This window comes from Mya arenaria, chromosome 6 (assembly GCF_026914265.1).
Source record: "Mya arenaria isolate MELC-2E11 chromosome 6, ASM2691426v1".
NCBI classification, from domain to species: domain Eukaryota; kingdom Metazoa; phylum Mollusca; class Bivalvia; order Myida; family Myidae; genus Mya; species Mya arenaria.
In genome coordinates, this window is record NC_069127.1 from 43,744,152 (window position 1) to 43,767,793 (window position 23,642).

A 23,642-nucleotide genomic window follows, 5' to 3' on the forward strand; every position below is an offset into this window, starting at 1 on the left:
TCTTCAATTCAACTTCAAAACATTATATCGGAAGAACGACAAATAAGTTTAATAACTGTTCCCGATTCGTTTACGTTTTCCGATTGGTTACCTGTAATACCATGTGCCGGAAATGTAAACATTCGGAGGAGTTCCGAATGAAATGTAAAATGTGTGGACCGGTATTTATGTGAATGGGAATAATTATGTTTTATGTTGTTTTGTTATGTTTACTGCATTGATAAACCATGAGGTAAGCTGTTTTCTTTAATTTAATCGATATTGGAATTAAATGTTCACCTAACTTTATTTGTTAATGTGTTGAAGGTGACATTTAGTAAAATTTTATTACGATTGCCCCCGAGTTGTTTTAATTTTAGAACACTACACATATCCGGATGTTGCTATTTTTAGAACCAGAAGGTATTTCCCCGCTATTCATAGGTCAATAATGGAATTTCTACATCGTCGTTTAAAAGTTGGAAACTAGGTGATGTTTTCTCATGAATATACGTTTAAAATAAGTAAACACTAAAAGTGCACACTGACAGTTGATTACGATACATCTAACAATTTGAGTCATTACAGTAAAACATGGATTATAAGTGAATTATACGCGACAGTGGTCGAAATTAGCACAAGTCCGCAAGCCCTGCACTGGTAAAATGTCTTTCGGGCTTGCTCAAATTCTGAATTTTATATAGCAGTGCTTGTTCAAAAAATTGATGTCAGCAATAGTATAATAATTGTTGATCCAAAAGTCTAATTTCCATGACTGGTAAGAGAAGATTTTCTGTCGAAAAAACGAATGTCAACAATCAGCATGGAACTGGGATATTCGTATCAAAGGGTATCTTTGGAAATCTTAAATCATTTTTATTTGCCAAATGTTAAGACAGCGTCGAGGAATAGCTGGGACTTTGACTTTCGGTCCAGCCAACCCCGGGTAAAATCCTCGTCCTGCGGGGATGAACTGATGGTCAAATCCCCGCCATATGGCCCCGTACCCCAGGGAGCCTAGGTAAGGCATATGCCCTGCTATATTTTGCTCAAAGACAAAACCACCGCATTCAACCTGCACTGCGAGGACACGTGAAAGGTAAAAACACAGCCCATTTCCCCGGCTATCCCCGGCATATCCCCAGGCCTGGGGGGCCGTGGTTACAATTGACTGGTGCATTATGTACATGTTACATATTTTTAAATGTACTTATGTACATCATTTATGTATATGATATGAGTATGTAATCTTTTATTTGATTGTTTTATCTTAGAAAAATATTAGACTTAAAATTTTGTTTAAAAATGATGTGTTTTGGTATGTGACCTATTTCTAACATACCATAATACATGAACATACCCATTATTTGTTTACAAACTGCATATTTTCATATTTTCAAAATAAAACTGTAAGAAAAGATGTACATGGTTTCGGGCTGGAAGCCACGACAGCTTGGACACAAGCGACATTCATTAAATACTTTGTTGGATCATTGAGACAGATTTGACATCCATGTCTATCCACAAGGCAGTCACATCTGATAGAGATGATGTGAGTATTTCATATAAAACATATTTGAGTGGTGTTTGTTGTTTTATAAACTCACTGTGTTCAATAATCCAGTGGTGGTGGTGGTGGTGATGGTGATGATGATGAATTTTATTGATAAATTTAGTAATTTTCTTTATATTATATACATGTATGTATCAGCTTGTTGTTTTGTTTTTTAAATAATGTCGAGAAATATTAAACTGTTTTGTTTTATTTTGTATATGTATGACAGTATTATTATCTATACTAATTAGTTAGAAAGTATTTTTTTTTCTTTTACAGCACTAAACATTCTAGATAGGTAAAGAACCTGAAGGGGCATGAAAACCAAATCAGCATTGACTCAGCATTGAGTAATTATCATCTGTGCACACACTACAAGTACAAACGCATGGGAAAAAACCAAACTTCAAATGTTGAAGAGTGAAGAATTATTGTGAAAAATTCTAAATGTTTGAATACCATTGACTAAATAAAACAAATAGACATCGATTACCCACAGAGACTGTTTACATGTTATAATATTAAAAAGACATGAACTTTCACTCTGACATTTTTGGAGGGGCATTACCGCCTACTTAGTGTTCTTGTTTCTTTACATATTTTAATTTAAAAGTACATTCATTGTTTTTAAATCTGAATTCTGAGTTAGTATCATAAGTGAAATTCATTTATTTGAATGATTACATTTTATGAATAAGTCCAATTAAGCTTTATCAATTTTTACAAGAAAAAGGTTGATTTTTAAGCATTTTATTAGTTATAAAAATGAATAGTTACATGACATTATGTATATTTTCTTCAAAACTGGAAGGTAAACTATCATAAATTGTCTTTTAAATTGTTCATTAGACATCATAGAAAATATTTAAAATGATTTCAGCAGGTTGACTATTTTTTATGAATTTATAAAACTGCTATATATTTTCAAACATCGAAATACTGCTCTGTTCCGAAGACTCACAAGATCAATCAAAATGATTTTTTTCCATGTGTATTAATAATATGTTCGGTTGAGCTTATTTTTTCTGTTAACTGAAGTTTATTTTACCAGAAACTGTTGTGTTTATTTCATAATCTCTGATAATGTGAAAAAAAAAATCAAATATAGACAAAATATTTTTAATTCACGGTAAAAAATCTTCAACATTTGAATAAAAGTCCCATAGTGTACCATGATAATAACTATGATGTGGGTAAAAGCTTTTATAAAAGTGTGTATTACTTATACCTGAAGTTAATTCAGTTTAAATAATTATGGCCTTTAAGGATTTTTGTTTTCATATAGATTTCCTGTTATCAAAGTTTCAAAGTTCATGAGTGTTATATATATGTATGTTATTGTGTTTGTGTAAGGGCCGGAGGCCTTTTGAACAATGAACTTTGAAACTTTTGAAACTTTATATGGAGCTTTGTCAATTTTTGTTGTTTTGTATTATGTACAATTACTACTTCTATTTTCTAACTTATTTTTTGTTTGTCTCATTTGTCGAATTGAATTGTTACATATTTAAGTGAAAAAAAAACACACACTAGTTTTAAAAATGCACTCTTACTTCCAAATAAGACTTATCACAATTAGTATTATTGTTTTGATTTTTTTAAAATGGGTTGATAGATGTCAACAACAATGTTTCTAATGAAGGATCTTGATTTCAATTTGCTAATAAGAATGAACATAAAACATGGTATTTCTGCCTTGTGATACTATAGTAGACCACAGTAAATATTTTAGCAATCACTAATCATTTAATATTTGTCATGCTTTCTGCTATTATAAACAGGGTCAAAAGCTTGTTATCAGTAAACAATATTTCAGTAAATGCATTATTTAGTAAGTAGTTATTGTTTTATCAGTCAATTTGATGTATGTTATAAATACAATTATATGTATTGATTTCAAATAAGAGTTTCACTTTAAAGATGCTCATTTAAAGATAACGAACAGACACACATTTGATACTAATTATATGAATGATTATTGTTTAGGTGACCTCTGATTTGTTTTGAAGATATTCATAAATGGGTGTTATTCTTTGTTGTCTTCAGTTTCTTATACATTTAAGGATTTTTATAATTGCTTTTCTGGTATATATTACAATGTAATTTAATGCAAATGAAAACACACTTTAAACTAGACACATTTGATACTAATGATATAAATGATTATTGTTTACATGTACTCTGATTTGTTATGAAGATATTCATAAAGGGGTGTTCTTCATGTTATTATACATTTTGGACTTGATTTAGTATTGCTTTTCTGGTATATATTCATTTAATGCACAAAGAAATTGTTTTAAGTGTTCAGTATCATTTTCACACATTGTTTACTTTTTTTGCATATTTGGCCTATTTATGCTTATATGTGCATTGTTGTATTTCAAAACCTTTGTGAAAAATAGAAACAGTATTATTTCTTTCATACATAGTCTGATACATATTCAGTTTGAATGCGTTTAATCTTTTTTTATCATATTTAAAAAAATTGCCACTGTCCAATAAGACACATTCTGTTTTTGTGTTAATATCATTATCAACAAAAAACATCCATTTTCAACTCTTCTTTACCATGTAAATGAAGAAGTTAACATTATAACTCCATTGACCAGATTTTTATGCAATTTTACATTACATTTTAGTATTATTAAACAGCTAAAAACAAGGCATTTTATGTTATAAATGCATTTCACTTTTTATATAACAGTTCAATAATTATGTTCTATTTATGTTTGCAACTTTCAGACGAAATAATAATGTTTATTAAAGTACTACAAAAATTGTTAAATTGTTATTTCATATCACTTCTTCATGATGAATGAGGAAACTTATTCTTCCCTACAAGTTGCCATTCCAGCATGGTGACGTTGCCCCCTCCCCCTATATGATTAGAACTGTAGTGTACGTGAACAATAACTCTATTTCAGCGTATTGCAAGAGTTATTCCCTTTGTACCTTTTCTTGTCCGGAGCATAACTAGAAAACTACTTTTTTGGAATTTCATTAAACATCATTCAATGGTATTTAGCACAACGAGAGGAAGTGCAGTGCACAATGACTATAGCTGTATTTCAGCTAATTACATAATTATTGCCCTTTGTCGCTTTTTCTTGACCCGAGCATTACTTTTAAACTACTTATGGTACTGAAATAAAACTAGGTATATGGGTAGGTGGCAATGACAAAAAGTACAGTGCACAAGCACCCTAATTCTGTCGTGTTCATTAATGTACCACACCCCTAATGAAATGTTCAACTTGAAACTCTTCAATTTCAATGCTTTTGCCTATGTTGTCAAGCAGAATACTACAAATATTTTGAGAATTTCATGGATGCGGTTCAGTGCACCATAATATGCTTGTTGGCCTTGACATTCCTTGTTTTTCAACATATAACAAATGCATAAACTATTAAACGGCGCCCTTTGATGCTTTGCATCAATGGTCTTTCTTGTTTTAAATATTGACTCGAAAATTTCCATTTCCACGGGTACAGATCGTATTCGCAAAATAGAAAGAAATACCTGGTTTTTCATCTCTATTATCAGAAATCATTGTTAATGGCATACGGAATAAAAATGATTCATTGATTAGCTAAATCAAATAACCAAAATCAAATAAATATCAGTTCATAAAAAGTAGCAAAACAATTCTAAAGTCGATGTGCAGGTCTGTTCGCACTCAGAATAAGTTTTTGTTGAATGGTATAATCGAGCATTTTTGTGGATACTTGATCACACAGCTTGCCAGCACCTGAAAACATCGGGACAGCCTTTGTTTTTCCACCCACGTGTCCTTCTCCGCATTGTACCTGTACTGTGGAACAGGACCTGGAGAGACGTCCGGGTTGCACAGTTCTCCTCCTACAAAATATATGCGATCATTTTTCACAAACATTCCGAAGCTTCTACGCTGAACTGGTTGTTGAGAGCAAAGTTGCGAAATTCCAGTGTGCGGGTCAAAACAAATCAAATGACCTTGGTTTGTCGCAATGTATATTCGGTCTCGTAAAACAACACACTGTCCACCATCAAATGCACAAGGTAAATCTTGTATTCTCGAAATGCGTTTGGTTTCAACATCATAACACTGTGCAACTGACACAGGCCCTGCCATTGTTTTCCCTCCAAACACAAATATTTTATTTTTGAAAATAGTATGAGCAGCCGATGCCACGGGAATAACAAGAGAAGCTCGTTCAAACCATTTATTTCGTTTTACATCATACTCTTCAATACAAGGAACTTCCAGTCCGCCGAGTACAACAACAGATGTTTGGCCCACGGCCACCATTGCGTGTTGAGACCGTCCATGTAGCATCTTGGCGCATTTGTTCCAGCGTCCCAGCAGGACGTCGTATTGAGACATAGTGGTCGACTTGCCCTCACCACCACTAATAAACACGTATGGTGACTCGCTTACTTCAACACTGCAGCACGCAAATCCGTTTCCTAGCTGGCTCAGCTTATCAATTTTTGTATCATAAACGTCTTGTCTTTCAGACATGTCTATGACCATAACGGATATTTGCTTTGTATCCTTCCCTGGACCACTTTGAGAGTTTCCAGTAAACACAATATAATACTGAGGAGGCTCATTTTCGTCTGGATTCGAAACAATACTTTGTGAGCGTTCGTAACCTCCTGCTGATCGGCGCTTTACGGACAACTGACATTCGCAGCCTTCAAATCTAGCTATTAGATCGTCTTGGTTGCTCAGGAAACAAAAGTTTAGACAATGATCTCGTAACTGTTTAAGGCGCAAATTATGTGCCACATGGTAAAAGTGGTGAATGTTGCTCAAAGAAATGTGAACAAATTCAAGACATCCACTCGCTAGATATTTCGCAACCTCAGTTTGTACGTCCGGTGAAACATTATTCTGCAAGTATGAAATAACATCACTCGCGTCTTGTATGTCGTCTGGTGTATCATCAATACTTTCAGATGGACCGTCAACATCATCGAATCCAAACAGCGCGTCTGACACGCGTTTTAACATTCGACATTTCCTTTTGTCCTCCGCGGAGCCCTCGCGAAAACACATGCTTTCATCGAACATTTCCGAGGAATCATCTTCGTCAATTATCTCTTGTGTTAATTCGTTGGCTTCCATAGATTCGTGTAACATATTTCTTGTCCCTTCTTCAATTGAAGGATAGTCCGTTTCATCACCACTCAAAACGTCACCGCTTACATCACTTCCAACCGAACAAGACCCCAAACTCTGTGTACCGTACGATGTCTGTTGGGAATATATCACGTTCGATTCGCGTGGAGTATCTGTGTTGGTTATTTGTTCAAACAATTCACCTTCATCTTTTGAACGTGCCCGTTTTGTTTCAGGGAGCATCGTTTCTTCGCTTGCTTTTGAAAGCTTTCTTTTCACATCAATCGCCTCCATTGTCTGAAAGCAAAAAAAGAATTTCAAATCACGAAATTATGTCCAGTTTTGAACATCGCACACAATTAGAACGCACATCGATAAGTACGTTTTATGATCAGAAAGCTTTATCTTTTGTACTTTGTATTGTTTGGTCAGTTTTTATGTTTAATCTATGCGTGTTTACCCACTCGTCAATGAATGTATGTTTATAAATACATGCATGTCAGTGTCCTGTTTCTGCCTTTAATATTAGAGCAATTCAATCCTCTTAAGTTTAAAAGTTATCAATGACGTCAACTAAAGATTTACCTGTGTATCTGTTTTTGCTATTTAATGGAAAAGTCTACATTTCAATATTTTGTTAAGATACTGCGCCTTAATAGTTCAGCCTGTGTATATAGTTTTAAATTGTGAATCCATTCAATATAGTATTGAATTTAATCTTGTGTCGATACAAACGCTAATTCAACCAATAAGAGCTTAATGTAACATAGTCACCTAGCCATATGAAATGTAAAAATATAAGTACGAACGTTCATATTAAGATGAGTGAGCATATTCATTCAGCGTGCATGTCTCTACAAGAGGTAGGCTCACTGCGGTATTGGTCATAACTCTTACCAAACTTCACATCAGGGTTCACTACCCTTGTGATGCAATACACTGTTACCTGGTTCAGTAGCCCAAATTTGATGGCGAATTTGTTTTTGATTTGATTTAGCAATAAGAGTGGAGTTGACTTCAAATATCGGAGGAAGTAGAAACGATACATAAACTAATATATATATTGAATTACTCACGTATATATAATATATGTGTATATATAGCCGTGTACGATTTCAACAACCTACTTACATGAACTTGTTGAGAAGTGTTTAAACCGAATAAAACATAAAACTCCTTGGATTTTACATTCTTTAAAAATCGAGTTGTATCATTGTTAACGCAAAACAATTTAGTATGATCTGACCATGCACTAGTCTGTTCAAACCTTTATATACGACGCATTTATAGATTGGGTTTAAGTATATCAATGATAACGTGATCATCGGCAAATCAAATGAAAATAATATTGACAGTTTGCTTTATGTATTGATTAGTGAGCCACGATTTCAAAATACACACCTTTCTCTGGTTTATTTATATATCTTCTCGCATCATCCCTATTATTTTGAAATACATACATATATGAACATAAAAGCATTTATTTTTTGAAAAACCTATGGTAAGTTTGTACTTCCCCTAAAAGAAATTTTAAAACTAAACATGGCGAACAAGTAGTTGTAATCATGTCAGCAAACATGTGCTTCTAGGCATGTATTCTACATCGTAAGACGTTACTTTACAAGTATTTATAGTTTTTATGTAAATAAAGCATATATGTTAATGCACTTACTATTTATGAAGATAGTAAACCTATATACATGCAATCCATTTGGAAGTGTACAGATTTACGTTTAACTTTGTACATGACCTTCGTTTCTACTAATGTGTGGAGAGGCTTATATCAGATGACACTCCATTTATACGTATATTTACGTGCTGTGAAGCATACAGGTCAACAGCACCACCGGGCATGACCTAAGATGTTAACTATACTCAAAGCAAGGTTAAACCCAGCATGTTTAACATTAGTTTTCACGCAAAAGAATTCGTTTCTCATGAGTAGTATTCACGCAAATTCCTCACATGTGTGTGAACAATTTGTGCGAAATCTTCACATGTGTGTGAACAATTTGTGCGAAATCTTCACATGTGTGTGAACAATTTGTGCGAAATCTTCACATGTGTATGAACAATTTGTGCGAAATCTTCACATGTGTATGAACAATTTGTGCGAAATCTTCACATGTGTATGAACAATTTGTGCGAAATCTTCACATGTGTATGAACAATTTATGCGGAATCCTAACATGTATGTAAAGAATACGCGCGAAATATCACCACTCCCAAATGTGACATATTCGTTTGACCTTTAACTTTATCAGACATTGCGGAAGACTATATTGTTCTGCACATTGGACTTGTGTACACGTGTGCGTATGTGCGTGCGTACGTGAGTGTATGTGGGCTGCATGTGTGTTGTGGGAGGGGTGCGCATGTGTTAAAATATGTGTGTGGGGGGATGCATGTGTATTTGGGGAGGGTTGTGCATATGTGGAGGTATTGATGTGTGTGTGTGTGTGTGTGTGCGTGTGTGTGTGCGTGTGTGCGTGCGTGCGTGCGTGCGTGCGTGCGCGCGCGCGCGCGTGTGTGTGTGTGGTTGTTGCGTGTGTGTTGGGGAAGGGATGCGCGTACGTGGAGAGATGCACGTGTGTTGATGGATGTGTGTGTGTGGGGGGGGGGGGTGCGTGTCTGTTGGGGAAGGGGTGCGCGTGCGTGGAGGGATGCACGTGTGTTGATTGATGGGCGTGTGTATGTTTATGGGGTCTGCGTATGTGTTGGGTGAGGGGTGTGGGTGTGTAAAGGAATGTGCGCGTGCGTGCTTGCGTGCGTGCGTGCGTGCGTGTGTGGGGGGGGGGCGCGGGTGTGGAGGGGTGCGTGTGGTGGGCCGCGGTATTAAGATGACCCTTTTGTTATACGTAGCGGCGTACCTTGAATTGTACGGGCACGTCGACATGTAAGGTTTTTTGTTTATTGCATTTCAATTTGTTGTGTGTGATTAGAAAAGAGGAGTGTCCCGTATTTATGAATGTTATGGCGAATACAGTTTTAATTATTTTGAACTGTAATATTAAAGTGGAAGTATGACAAACTTTAATCAGTCGGCAGCGTCTTTTGTAACTTCCCAATTACGGTCACGGTGGTTACCAGCCCTGCCTTTCTTAACCACTTATATTTCGTTCATTCGGATTTATTTCAGTTCGATTTTGAAGACCCTGAAACCGTTTAGTACTGGTGCCCATTAGAAAAGGTAATGAGATTTTTCTCCCAGGTGGTGAGTGAAAGACAGATACCTAAACCACAAGTCCACTCTCACAAATCTTGTAATTAACTTTACGGTTCCCAACCTTAGTTTTGTTCAATGGATATCGGTAAAATTGCAGCACTATGAGGAATATCTATAATTATGCTGACATTACAGCTGTACATATTTAATGATTCTGGAATAGGTTTTATTTATTGCATTTATGGGTAGGGTTTAAAAAGTATATATCAAAAATTGTGTGTCTGTCGATAAGAAAAGGTTCAACAGTGATTTTTGGCATTGTATATTGTTCTATTTCACTGATTAAGGCATTATGGCAATACATTTTTTGTTTCAAATGTATATGAAACCATTACATATTTGGTTAGGTGATAAAATCTAGCCATAGATGTTTCTAAATTTAATCGCCATTTATTTTAGCATGTAGGTACTTTTCCACGGAAGACTAATATCTTTGACCACTGTTTACAAAGTCTTGTAAGTTTTATTTTCGGTCCAATATGTTTGTTTAGCTTTAATGCTGTTTGTTTTGTTCCCTTTGTTTAAGTAATATCAGAAGAAGAGGTAACTCTTTCAGGTTTCTTGAGTTTAGACCAACACGCTTACTTCCCGTTTTATTTTAAAATAGAAATAGATACGAACAATTCACTCAAGTTTTCACCCCTTTTAAAAACTGCACTCTCACAGATTGACAATTTGACTTTTTAAGGTGTAGTCTCAGAATCAGATTCGGTATCAATGACTTTAATTCAGTTATATAAGAAATAATCACAATATAACAGACCTCAATGGTTTGGGGAACTGCGGAAAAAATCATTTTAGCTGTAACCGTTTGGTAACGCTTTTAGCCATAAAATATCAATTTTCGACCGTAAATATGACCAACTGCGATCAGATCATTTGCCAATAGTCTTGTAACAGTAGTTTCCAGACATTTGAATAAAAATTGGCTTATTCCATTCAGATCGCATGTACTTTACCTTTTGAACTTTTTTTAACCATTTGGAATGTTACTTTTGGAGCTTTAACTGTATTTATAAAAGGAAAACTCTGAGGCCATGGAGAGTTTATCACACCAACGATTCTCTTTCTGACCTATAGAGCGGCCAAGTGCCACCATGCGGCCGCATCAGGTTTGACTCCTCCGTCGATATAGAGTGTTCCTTCATCGACTTCGACACCGGAAGGTTCATGCCAGCGGATAACAGTTTACACCCTACCCTCCACAACTTAATTTGTACGACTCCATAATAGCAGTTGCTTGTTATAGCTAGATTATTGAGATGCCATTATTGCTGATCACTATTAAACGTGCAAAAAATTTACAGCTGCTGTGAAATGCACAGATGAATTGAAACACTCCCTTGCCCTGTAAGAAGTACGATGACATCATAGTAAAAAATAACACTCCCTCCCCTAAAATTGCATCTTGTGAGCGCGAACTTAAGCAATGGTGCTTACGATGATTAATCCCATAGAGGTCATTAATTACCACTCTTAACCGGGCAATTTAAGTCTGCCATTCACACCCACACGTGGACAACAGCCCTTAATGTTGCCACCGGAATTCGGCCCACCACATTTGGTTCCCCAAATATACCAGCAATACCAAGTCCGGCAACAGAGGCCCACAAAATGACACGACTATGATTATCTCCCTTATGAACAAATTTGACAGCAAGTCCCAGTCCATCGACATAGCAGGTCAATGCAAGTCGAATAATTGTATGTACAATCTGATGATGCTTTTGTTAAGACAGACACTTTTTAATCCACTAAACGATAAACGAGATGGAATCACATTGCCAGTACGTGAGTGGTATAGCGGCCAGGACGACTTCCGGTAGCACAAAACTAACTGTTCCAGGACAATCAGTGATCCTAACATACAAAATCAGAATATACCTCAAGAACTTCACCTGCTACATTCGCCCCATTCTGTCTTGCAAGATCTTGTCTTCTGTCTTGTCGATGACGCAGCATTCCTGACAACTTGGTTGCCGTTGGAATCCCTGAAAATGCGATGCGATTCAAATTCGCAAAACCCCGATTCTAACACAAATTTTGTAATATGTGAACAAAGACTGCATTGTATTCACCGACTTTTATTTGACAGCGTCTTAAGCTTAAAAGAGTTAGTTTATCGTATACATCTCTCAGATGTTCATAGTCCTGTATTCATTTTGTTTAATTTAAAAAATACGTTTATAATAAGCATATGAATGTAAAAATTCGCAAAGTCAACGTGTTGGATGAAGGGCAATAATGTACTTTTGTGATAAGTTTTAAGAATTAATTATTTTAACAAACTGAACGTTATGAAAAATAACATGTGTGCCTTAGATTTAAGTATTATGAACTCTGTTTTTATGATTATCATACAATGTGCAGTGAACGTTAAATTGTTAAGAAACTGTAGAAAGCCAAAACAATCAAAATGAACCAAAATGGTATAAAAAGAATTGTAGTCACGCATCAAAAATACATAAGGCAAATACTTGTACTGTACATGTTACGAGAATGTGACGATATAAAGAATTTGTTAAAAGAAAATTCTTTAAAAGCTCATTAAGACGTTCAAACATATCATTTCGCAAATTAAACATTAAAATAAATGAAAACGTCAATTCTGAGGACTTTCTTTTTTACTTTACTTCTACATTTCAGATATTTTACTGTGTATTTGTTTTTCTCTTGTGTGGTAAAAATTGGAGACGAAACAACGGAACCTTTGATAACAAGGTCAATGTCTTATCACATGAACTAGTTACAATAAAGCTCAATTACACAAAGCAACCCAGGCCACACTACACATCTGCATAAAACACGCAATGTCGGACGTTTCTACTATCGTGTCAGATGTGTTCCGTCTGTACGAGGGCCCCGGGCACACAGGATACCTTGGGGAAGCGGTCACAAAGACGGAACACTCCATACAGTGCGCCATGTTGGCGGAACAGGAAGGAGAGTCAGACGAAGTTGGTATTTGTATTATCCATGTAGTCAAGCTTTTTACTTTAGACAAGGTGGATGGGCGAAATAGGATCAATTTTACAGCTGGCTGCCCGGTTAGAGCAGTGGTTAGCGCTTCGCTTTTTACCGCTTCGTGTTCTTCGGTTTTCCATACACTACAAAACCACACTCTCGAGCAATTACGTGCCGACGAAAGAGACTTAATTAATAAGCCAATATAAATTTCTTTACAATCGTAGACAAAATTTATCAAAATTTTAATTTCACAACAAATCAATGGCATAAGGTATGTTTGATCGCACAAACCAGAATAAAACGAAGTTGCATATAATACAAGCCTCAGATGTTGCAGAATCGCATTTTATGTTTATTTATGTCATTAAAATGTGTAGAATTCTGAGGTAATCCATTGTAAATAAGTAAGTCTGCTGAATCGTATTTAAAAAAAATTGGACTGCATTCCTAATACTGCCCATTTTTAGACTCAGTATGGGTCTTTAGGTATGACCACAATTGTCCGAAGTATATGTTTGGTATTGGATGTCGAAATCGAATGATAACTATTCAGTAAATTCAGTGGTTTTGATTAGATGTATATGGATTTTGGGCTTTTTTATGTTCAGGAAATGTCCATTGTCCATTTAATGAACCTATTGTACCAATATGATTTAAATTATATGGTTAAATTCGCAACTGCCTGGAGTCAGTCGAATACGGAATAACAAACTCAGTCACATTTAGGAAGTTTGACTACGGAATGAGAGCACACAATAATAGCGACAGTAGTTTTCGTTTACGACTTTGTTATTGAGTTGTAATGTATTAAACGTATAAACCTTTAATATTAACATATAGGAAATAATTAGCCAATTGAAGTGGATTAAGGTGTAAATAAGCGACGAATCGCATATGGACGCTTTTAAAATGGATTTGTTTCGTTATAGATGTCTCGAGTGCCGACTCCTTTCTGTCTACATATGCGGGAAATTAAAATACGAATTACCTCCCTTAGATACTCAATCAACACTAAGACAATCCAAAAATTATGCATTGCAGCAGCATAAGAAAACAATGTATTTTTTAGCAACAGCAATTAACAATCAGCGAGATGTTAGTCAATGGAAAAAGTAAATGTCTGACATGTTCATGCATTGCCTCTTTTAAATTCCATTGTAAAACCGAAAACATCGTAATCGTTGTGGTTTGTAAGACCTTATTTTTCCCAGATCATATTCTTCCCACCTGGGAAAAATAGGATCCTATTATTCACAGCTGGGAAAAATAAGAACATGTTCATAGCTCCTGGGAAATTTGTGATCGAAGCCGGTTTTTTATGTACCATGAAATCACATTCCTCACAGGTCAAAAATTTCATTTTTTAACCAAAAAAGTGAATTTTACAACTGAATCACATTTGTCACAGATTTCTATTTCCAGTATTGCAGATATATTTTGTTGATATACATGTATGTGTATATATTCTAGTCATAAAGAATCGTTGATTATGTTGTTGTCGTTTCTGTTGTTGTTGTTGTTGTTAGTTGGCTGCAGTTGTAGACGCAGTGGCGGTTGTTGTAGAGATAGTTGTTTTATTTTTTATGTTGTTGCTGTACGGGTTATTGGTATAAGTAGGAATAGTAATGGTTTCTTGTTGGCACCGTAATAGTTGCTGTATGTCTAGTGAAGGTAGATATGGCATTGTGTTTGTTGTCGCGAGTTGTGTTGGCATAGACAAATGTACTGGAAAAAGTATTTCCAACGCTTTCAACGGCTAAATTTCGGGAAAGCAGTGAATATCGCAGTCCTAAAAGAGATTTGGTTTAGAGATAGTTCTGTTCCGAGCTTGCCTGATATGTTCGAGCATTTACGATAGTGTAACAATTCACCCTTGGGGACACAATCCGACCAAGATAAATATAGAGAAAATTTTAGTTTTAAGAATTGGTGGTGGTGTTGTTGTTATTGTTGTTGTAAGAATATGTTTTATTGTTTTGTATAAGGCTTTGTTTTAAGAATATTTGTTGTTGTTGTTGTTGTTGTTGTTGTTTTTCTCATTATTATCATGTTGTCATCGACAAAATCTGTGAAGAATATGATTCTCTTGCTTACCACCATTTTGGTCAATTATATATGTCACAGTTTGAAACTGTGAAGAGTAGGATCCTCTTTTTTCCAGACCTGTGAAGAATATGATCTGGGAATAATAAGGTCCTACAGTGGTTAGTGCCGACTCATGGCCGTCTTATGTTTGCGAAATCAATGGATTAAAAGTGCTCTGAGACTGGCGGAATAGTATAGTGGTTGTTGAAAGTGTTGAGGGACTGGGGAAATGGAATAGTGGTTGTAGAAACTGATTTTAAAGGCACAAAGCATTGAAGAGGTTATAGTGGGATGCACTGACAATCTCGGCTATGCAGACGGAGGAGTGTATACCGATTGCATACTTCTTCAAATCCTTTTGAATATCGCATACTCCAGAGAGGATCTCAGACACGTGTTTTATTTCAGGTTGTATTAGCAGCTTTCCTTCACGATATAGGCCACTTGATCGGCGTTAGTCAGGGGTTACCGGAAATGATCACAGGTGGTGTGAATATTGGGACGCAGAAACATGACATCATAGGTGGAGAATATCTACGTCACAAAGGTTTCCCAGACCTTGTGTGCGACATTGTTGCTGGACATGTGAAAGCCAAGAGATATCTAGTTTTAATAGAGGATGGGTACTATGAAAGTAATGCTATTTTAGAGAAAACTAGAAATATTTCAATAACAAACAAAACCAAAAAAAAAAAAGAAATATATCGGACAAAACGGTTTAATTTTCATTATTTTTCTCTGCACAAATATTTTGATACAACGATGCCTTTTCCAGATTTGTCAGATGCTAGCAAGAAGACCCTTGTTCACCAAGGTGGGACTATGTCTGCAAAAGAAGCAAACGAATTCGAGTCGTCTGATACATTTGACGCCATTATTCGCATGCGCAGATGGGATGAGCTGGCAAAAGACACAAACGTGGTTCATCAACCTTTGTATAAATATAGGCATTTATGTGAAAATGTGTTGTCGAAGAATAAATAAGTCACTAGTTAACCAGGTTTTCAAAATCGTATACTAACAGTTATCAATTGGAAATCCCTCAGTTATACACAATCAGTTGTTCTTGTGCTTATGCACCAGTCAATTGTAACCACACACCCTTGGGTCCGGGAATTTGGCCTTATCTAGGGTCCATTAGGTGCGGGGGCATTTGGCGGGGGTTTACCAGCAGATCGTCCCCGCAGGGCGGAGATTTTGCCCGGGCTTGGCTGGACCGAAAGTCAAAGTCCCCGCTATTCCCCGGACCTGGGGGGGGGGGGGGGGGGGGGTCGTGTTTGCAAATGACTGGTGCATTATAAGATAATTGATTGGAACATGCGCGTTGAATGTTTAGGCTTGACGTGGTGAGCATTTGTGTCGAATTAGTGTTTGGTGAAGGAGTAATGGGGAGGACACAACGTGGATGCCGGCTAAAAAGAGTTAATTATGTATGTTTATACGATAATGCTTTCAATATAAATAACCCCTTTTTAATTAAAGGTACAAACAGTTAATAGTTTGTCTTGTAATCCAATAAGTGGATCTCTTTTAGAATATATGTAATTATAAACGACGCATGAACTCCATTTATGTCAAAAACAGACGAGCTAATGAAGAACATGCAACGTGTTGTTGGAATAAGTTTCCTGATAAATAAAATGAGTGACATACTAAGCAGTATGACTGTGACATTTATTTGTCATATATATGCCTATTTTATTTGTTGTAAAACATAACTGATGCTCATATCTACTGTCTATACAAACAAATATTGCAAAACTGGTTTTAATTGGGTTCATGGCAAGAGGGAGAGAGGTCGACAATTGTTCCTCCAAAAACTGCTTTTCGTTATAACCAAATCGTTTTTGCTTTTCGACATAACAAAATATTTACACTCAATATTTCTATATAGTATGTGCCTAATTTGTGGGGATATATATATTTCTCCCACCGCAGATAAGTAGATCCAATAATTTAACCATGCTAGATATTCTTATCTTGCCAACGAGCGAAGATAAAATGCCCTTATGGAACTCCATTTACCACATTATAATTACCTGCCTTGTTGAAGACTGTCGTCAGTAGCATCAAGGAAATCTTGTCTTATGGTAATATTTAGAACGAAAATTAATTATTTCTCGCTTCAAATGTCACCATAAAACAGGTAAACCTCGTTTCCGCAAAACACCCTACGCTGTAGTCGGAATGAACCTATCTTACACTCTCGGCCATGGAAGATACTTCTCTCTATATATATAAACAACTTTTTGGACCTGCAACGTTATTTGCTTTTCGTTATAACAAACAATATTTTGTACATTCTCAGTATTTGCCCACGATTTGTGACATAAAAAGAATAAACTGCTCAACATATCGCATAGTAACCGAGTATAGCAACTTTTCCCGCTTAGCCTCCGCTATGTTTTATAAAAAAATGATATGAAAATAACAAACTTACTGCTATAATCCTTTCCGAATGGAGCTGTCTTTTGCTTCATGTTATAACCAAATGTGACGTCACAAACCACATGGAATGTTCACACTGACAGCTACTACATTTTCGGAAAAGTTTTTGTTTAGAGTTCATGTAAATAAATTCCGAATCGTAGAGAGAGTTCATGACACTCTCTGAGAGAAACCATGACATTTGAAGAAAAAAAAAATAATATTAACCAGGCGACACTCATTTTATCATTTGACTGGGATGACTTTCATGTGGAAAATAAATTAACTCATCAAAAGAATAATGTAGGATCCACTGTTAGAGTTGGTCCTCTAGCAGCTAGACGAATTCGACATATCATGCATACTTCATACTCAGTCAATTTTTATGCCAAACATGGAAACCTGTTAATTCCATTGAACTAGAAAATACCATTGCTTTACAAAAGTTTTGGACTGTTGCACCTACAAAAGAAACTTGTGTATTATGTATTATATATCATGTAAAATGTTTAAATACATCTTTTCTCTTTGAACAGCTGTGATTAAACCTGTGGTAAAACGCCACTTTATGTTCCACAGAACAGAAATTGTTAAAAAAAATGAAATAAAAAAAAATAATAGCAACAATATTTTGTGTAAATAATTTACAATTCTTCTTAATGTGATTCTGTTTTTCAGCATGTATATATTTTATGATGTTCTTTCACTGTTTTGATGTCAACAATGTGTATAAATGTTTCATATGATTAGTGTACATTTTTTTAAAAACCCATAGGAGCTCAAATTAAACCACAGGAGCTAATAAACACAATTAGTCAAAAATGGTGGTGTTATGAGCATTTGTATATTTTTTCATATGTGGTGCATTCCCCGAGTCCTCCAACTTTATAGGAATAAAGTAAAACAAGGGAGAGGGATAGTGTTATGCTGTAAAATTTCGAGTACTTTTGTGTAATGTAATTTTACGAAATGTCATTAATACTTTTCATGTTTCATAATTTTAGAATATTTTGTCTGTTAGAAACATACATTTCTGGTGCTTAAAGTGAATTTTGATAATAGCCAAAATATTTCATGACATTTATTACTCTATTCAAACATAGTTGTCAAACTTTATATTATATTATACACAGCGTATAGCATTTTTATTATCAATTAGTCTGTGAAATTATTTTTCTTGACAACCTATCACTACGTCTAAAGATTGTTGCGAAACTTTAGATTGTAATATAAACAGAATGCCCGGCTTAACTGATAATTGAGATTAAGTCAGACAATGACATTTTTAGGGCCCAGCCCCTAGTGTCCCCTGCGTCTGGATTAATTGTCTCAATTTTATTGGCCATGTATTGCCATGACTTTTTGTAACATCCTTTGTCATTGGATGATGATAGTTTTGGCAATTCTCTAAAAGTTGTGTCTTTCCTCGCTCGAGTCACTTTTACTATAGACTTCGAAGTGTTTCATCTCATAATAAAACGAGGAAATAGACAGATTTCTTGATCCTTTTTAGATCTCGAGAAGGAGTCATTAAGAGTCGTCCACGAGGCACAAAATTTGTATCAACATAGTCTATGACATAATGTGTCGTTTAAATAGTAAATTTATTAAATTTTGAATAGTGCATTGTAGTGATGTTGTAAAATGTGTTTGAATTTAAATTGAGAATTGACTAAAGTATTGTTGAGTACTTGGTGCCTTGCTTTTGGTGAAACTATTTATACCGTTTACAAAAATGCATACTGTGGTCAACTTATCTTAAGATACATCTATAACGACATCAAAGCCATGAAGTCATGATATCAAAACTGTAAGTTGATGACAATGGTTAATCTAATAAAATAACACAGACATAATTATTGCGCTCAGGAAAAACAAAAACAAATGTAAAATATTAATTTAATTTGGCCGAAATAATGGACTGCTAGATTGGAAATGAAATTAACATAGATATAAAGCTTATGTCAAAAGCAGCCATATAAACTCCCCCAAAACGGCCAAAACCTGAACTAAAATACCAGAAACTTAGTTACGAAGCAAAAGCGACAAGCCGTGCCGCGTCAATCATGCTAGAAAATGAAAATATAAGGTAGCGTAGGTAACAGTCGGATTTCCAGTTACCAAACAATTGAATAAGTTCCCCCGGCACACCGCATTTAAAATAGAAGGAAGATCCTCCGCGTCGGAAGAAGTGCATGGTGTATTCGTGAGCGTGAGCAATCGGGATTTGCGTCATAATACGTCAAAACATACGATCAACGCTGCACGCGTCAAGTGGGATCACATCCCCACCGGAAACAGTACAAAACAACGGTTCTGTGGGTGCTAAGGGAACTAACCTACACATTTTTTGAAAAGCTTTTACTGGACATAAAGAAGAGGAGTCATTTTAGACTTTCTGCGCATGCGCGCAGGTAGTCTTAACACCGCAAAATCCAAAGAACTACTTCTATTCATGTTGTTTTAACCCATTTTTTTGTCTCAATGCGCTCTATGTTTAGCAGGATGACGTAAAAAACATAAAAATAGATTAGTTGCATTGCAGTCCGAGTATGAGTTCTTGCTTGTTCGGCTATTTCCGCGCTGTATTTCTGTATCACGGCGTTTTATCTTTAGCAGAATATAACTATTTTTAGATCGTTATATTTATGAGATTAATGTGGGTCAAAATAATGGAGGCTCTGGTAGGAAGGTCTACATGTACATAATGATATTCACTCTGAGTTTAGCCCAAGATATTATTACCGACTGCAAGTTTCCAATCGCCTGCAGGGTTTGTTATTAAAAACCTGACGTGACCCTGAAGCACGCTTTTTATTTGTAATGGTGCATTTCTTACATTACTTTTATGAGATAAGAAACAAAAATGATTGTCTGAATGTCAAAATAGTTGTATATCAGGTTTCGCGTTGCTAATGCTTCAAATACTATGATTTGCCTGCTACACAATAACAAATACTATTCATTCTATGATTTTTAGGTGTTTGTATTATTAATATGATGTTTTAATTTTTTTGCATAAAAGCTTTGTTCCGTTGCTTTCAATTTATATTAGCACACATGCCCTGATACGACGGTGAGTTATGCATACGTTTGGTGAAGCAAAGTAGTTCGGTTAAAAAACCTGTAAAACATCCAAAGAGTGCGACGCATTCGTAACAGCACTAGTACTATTTCTTCGAAGATACTTACATAAAACACAAATAACAAATTATCAATAAAACTTGAAAAAGCACAATCATATTCTTATTCTTAGAACAGACAATTTCCGATAATCTAAAAATAGTTTCAACTACATTAACCGACCGATATTCTAAACATAGTTTCTACATACATTAACTAACCACATGTTTGTCCTCACCGCGGGAAAGCTCTGCATTTTGAAAGGAATTATTGCTAAAGTTGTTCGTAAAATCAAATCATTTTCCTTAAAAACGTTTATGTTCATAAAACTTGCCTAACGTATGATTTCTAATCAAAGCACCGAAAAAAACTTTAAAATCGATTGAAAGAGGCATGCATTATGATTTTTAGACTGTCGGCTGCAAGCCGACAGTATTTAGAGAGCGGTATTTCAGAAACGCGACTAGTCGCCTGACACGACATATTGAACATGAATATATTAATACACACCACCTGCGTAGCAACAGAACTACTTACGTGAATGTGGGGCGTCAAGTACCTGCTTATGTGTATTTAAGGCGTTATTGCCTTTTTTATGACAAACATTGCATGTTACTCTTAGTATAGTTGTACCGTTGCAATTTGGTGAGTTTTATTGAACAAAATAATGAAAAATAATGAAAGTATAGCATTTACATACGAAGTCATTTTACCCTACATCCAATAGTAAGCTACACCACATGTTTGCACCCAGTGTGACGTCACACATATCCCGGCATTCAAGACTGACCCGGCAAACCCCGGCAAAGAACTTATTTTATGAATGAAAGCTATTAAGAAATAAATCATACGCGGTTAAAGAGTTCATGTCATGTAATATTTTGTGAAATAGCTTTTATGTTTCAAATGATTTTTTTCAGCAGCAATCGAACTATTGTATTTGTCTGAGTAAATTATTTGGATTATACCTATCACAGTGTGTCAACGTTATGCCTATTGTTATTTTGGACTATAGGGTGTAGTTTTTAAAGTCATACACAATATGGCGGCGATTATGCGGAAATGAAATTGAATGTTACTTCGAACACGTTCTTCTACAAAATAACCGACCTGTATTTAGTGCTATTGCTTTAACATCAATCGGAGCAAAAATGGCATCAATGTATGCGTCTAAAAATGTTAAATTTAGATGGAGACAATCCAGAAATGAGCTGCCAGGAAGTGATCGATTTCGGACACGACGGTAATGTACATTAGTCTGAAATAATAGACGTGTTAAACGGGATTCTTCCAATCCCTAACGTCTAAACGGTTTTGTGCAAAAAGCGGGGGTGTTTGAAAAATATTGAAATTGTATTAAGTGAAGTATTTTATGGTTGAAATGGATAATAAAGTAAAGATTTATATTCATATTTTACCATGGAAGTGCAAAGCTATTTTGCAAAAAAACAAGCATTTAATGCATTAAAACACATTATTCACCTTTCATTAAAAGGAAAGTTGACTGACACAGACAACAATTATGCCAAGTGGAACAACTTGACCCAATCGTAATAATTCGGGCACCTCCGACGAGCTTCGAGATAATACAATCGTAACAACTCGGCCTTGGCCGTACAATCTGAACATCTCAGCCAGTATCCAACAGGGATTGACTATCTCGAAGCTTACCGAAGATGGCGAGTTGTTACAATTGATGGCCGAAATGTTCCGATTGTTGTAAAATTGTGAACTGCAGCCTTGCAGGTGCCCTTCATGTATATATTGTTATGTTTTGACAGAATGAAATGAAGAAAAAATCATCAAAATCATAATTATTTGCTTGATATTACTTTTTGGTTACGGAATTTATATAAAATAACATTATCTGGTAATATTTCTTGTTTTTATGATATGTTATAGATGCAATATGCTTTAACCCGGAATCCTGATCGGAATAACTACCCACTTTTCGTACAAAACAATTTGTACGTGAAGGATTTGCTGTATCAAAAATCGTAAAAACATCTGTCAACGTACAATTATTTGGACTAGAAGGTACATCTAGCTGATCTACATCTCTTAGTCTAAATATTTGTACGTTGACGGACTCTTTTTACGATTAAAAAAATGTATTATAAATAAGTTATATGGGATTCTTCCAATCCCTTACGTCTAATCGGGTTTGTGCAAAACAGGGTGGGGGTTGAAAGATATTGAAATCGTAGTTAGATAAGTATTATATGTTTGAAATAGATATTAAAGATTTATAGTCGTATTTTAGTTATTACCATGTAAGTGCAAAGATTTTTTTTCACAAAACAAGCATTTAATGCATTTAAACACAACCATTTTACATCTATGTAAATCTATGCACCGCAGCCTTGCAGGTGATCTTCATGTATAACAGTTTATATCATTATGTTTTGACAGTATGAAATGAAGAAAAACACTCATCAAACTCATAATAATTCGTCAGCTTTTATTTTTTGTGTACATAACTAATATTTTAGATATATATAATTATCTGACCCGGAATCCCAATCGGAAAAGCTACCCACTTTTGGTACAAAAAAATTGTATGTGAGGATATGCCATTTCAAAATTTGTAAAAAGATCAGTTAAGTTACTTTTATTTGGACTAGTGCTTCAAGTGTTTGATTTATTGTCTCTATAATGTATAATGCACTTGTCAATTGTAGAGCCAAGCTGGGAGCTGCCTAAAAATCAGTTACCCAGTTAGCTCAGTTTGACAGATCTCCATGCAAGTGTTCACATGGTCGTGGGTTCAAGCACCATACCAGTAGCATCTTTTCTCAAAGGTTTACTTTAGAACCCATCATCCAGGAGTAAACAATTATGATTTTTTATTAAATATTACAGGCCATGTTCTTTTGTAAACTTTCTGATTGAGAAGTGCCTGGATACAAGGCTAGTATTGTCAACATCATCTGATACAATCAACTGGAACAAAGCTGAAATGGCTACCTGACCTGACTTAAAAATTGGATGGCAGGACATCAGACTAGAAGATTACAAGTATTGAGGTGGACAAAATGAAACCTGAGCCTACCAAAGCTGACAGATTGCACAAGAAACACATAAATGCAGGTATTTACTGAGATGTTGTAATTATTTTTTGAAACTTCTCATCAGTTGAAACAGAGTTGGCCAAAAAAATGAACAAAGGTATTAT

The 23,642-nt window shown here is 35.3% G+C and overlaps 2 protein-coding genes across 2 annotated transcripts; one reads left to right on the forward strand and one right to left on the reverse strand.

Moving 5' to 3' along the window:
• Window positions 1–5,055: 5,055 nt before the first annotated feature.
• Window positions 5,056–7,929, reverse strand: LOC128236887 (uncharacterized). Its single transcript, XM_052952015.1, has 2 exons — window positions 7,907–7,929; window positions 5,056–6,936 (listed from the first exon to the last, which is right to left on the reverse strand). Exon 2 carries the CDS (start codon window positions 6,931–6,933, stop codon window positions 5,212–5,214), a length of 1,722 nt encoding a protein of 573 aa, XP_052807975.1. The 5' UTR covers window positions 6,934–6,936; window positions 7,907–7,929; the 3' UTR covers window positions 5,056–5,211.
• Window positions 7,930–12,652: 4,723 nt separating this feature from the next.
• Window positions 12,653–15,932, forward strand: LOC128236888 (2-amino-1-hydroxyethylphosphonate dioxygenase (glycine-forming)-like). Its single transcript, XM_052952016.1, has 3 exons — window positions 12,653–12,822; window positions 15,326–15,551; window positions 15,693–15,932. The coding sequence occupies exons 1-3, from the start codon at window positions 12,676–12,678 to the stop codon at window positions 15,899–15,901; spliced, it is 582 nt and encodes a 193-aa protein (XP_052807976.1). The 5' UTR covers window positions 12,653–12,675; the 3' UTR covers window positions 15,902–15,932.
• The last annotated feature ends 7,710 nt before the right edge of the window (window positions 15,933–23,642 follow it).

Bases quoted from the DNA above. Each gene is read 5' to 3' on its own strand.
- LOC128236887 (XM_052952015.1), bottom strand. From the start codon at position 6,933: ATGGAGGCGATTGATGTGAAAAGAAAGCTTTCAAAAGCAAGCGAAGAA.
- LOC128236888 (XM_052952016.1), top strand. From the start codon at position 12,676: ATGTCGGACGTTTCTACTATCGTGTCAGATGTGTTCCGTCTGTACGAG. The intron at 12,823-15,325 runs GTTGGTATTTGT...GTTTTATTTCAG, and splicing joins AGGAAGGAGAGTCAGACGAA to GTTGTATTAGCAGCTTTCCT. The intron at 15,552-15,692 runs GTAATGCTATTT...TGCCTTTTCCAG, and splicing joins AGAGGATGGGTACTATGAAA to ATTTGTCAGATGCTAGCAAG.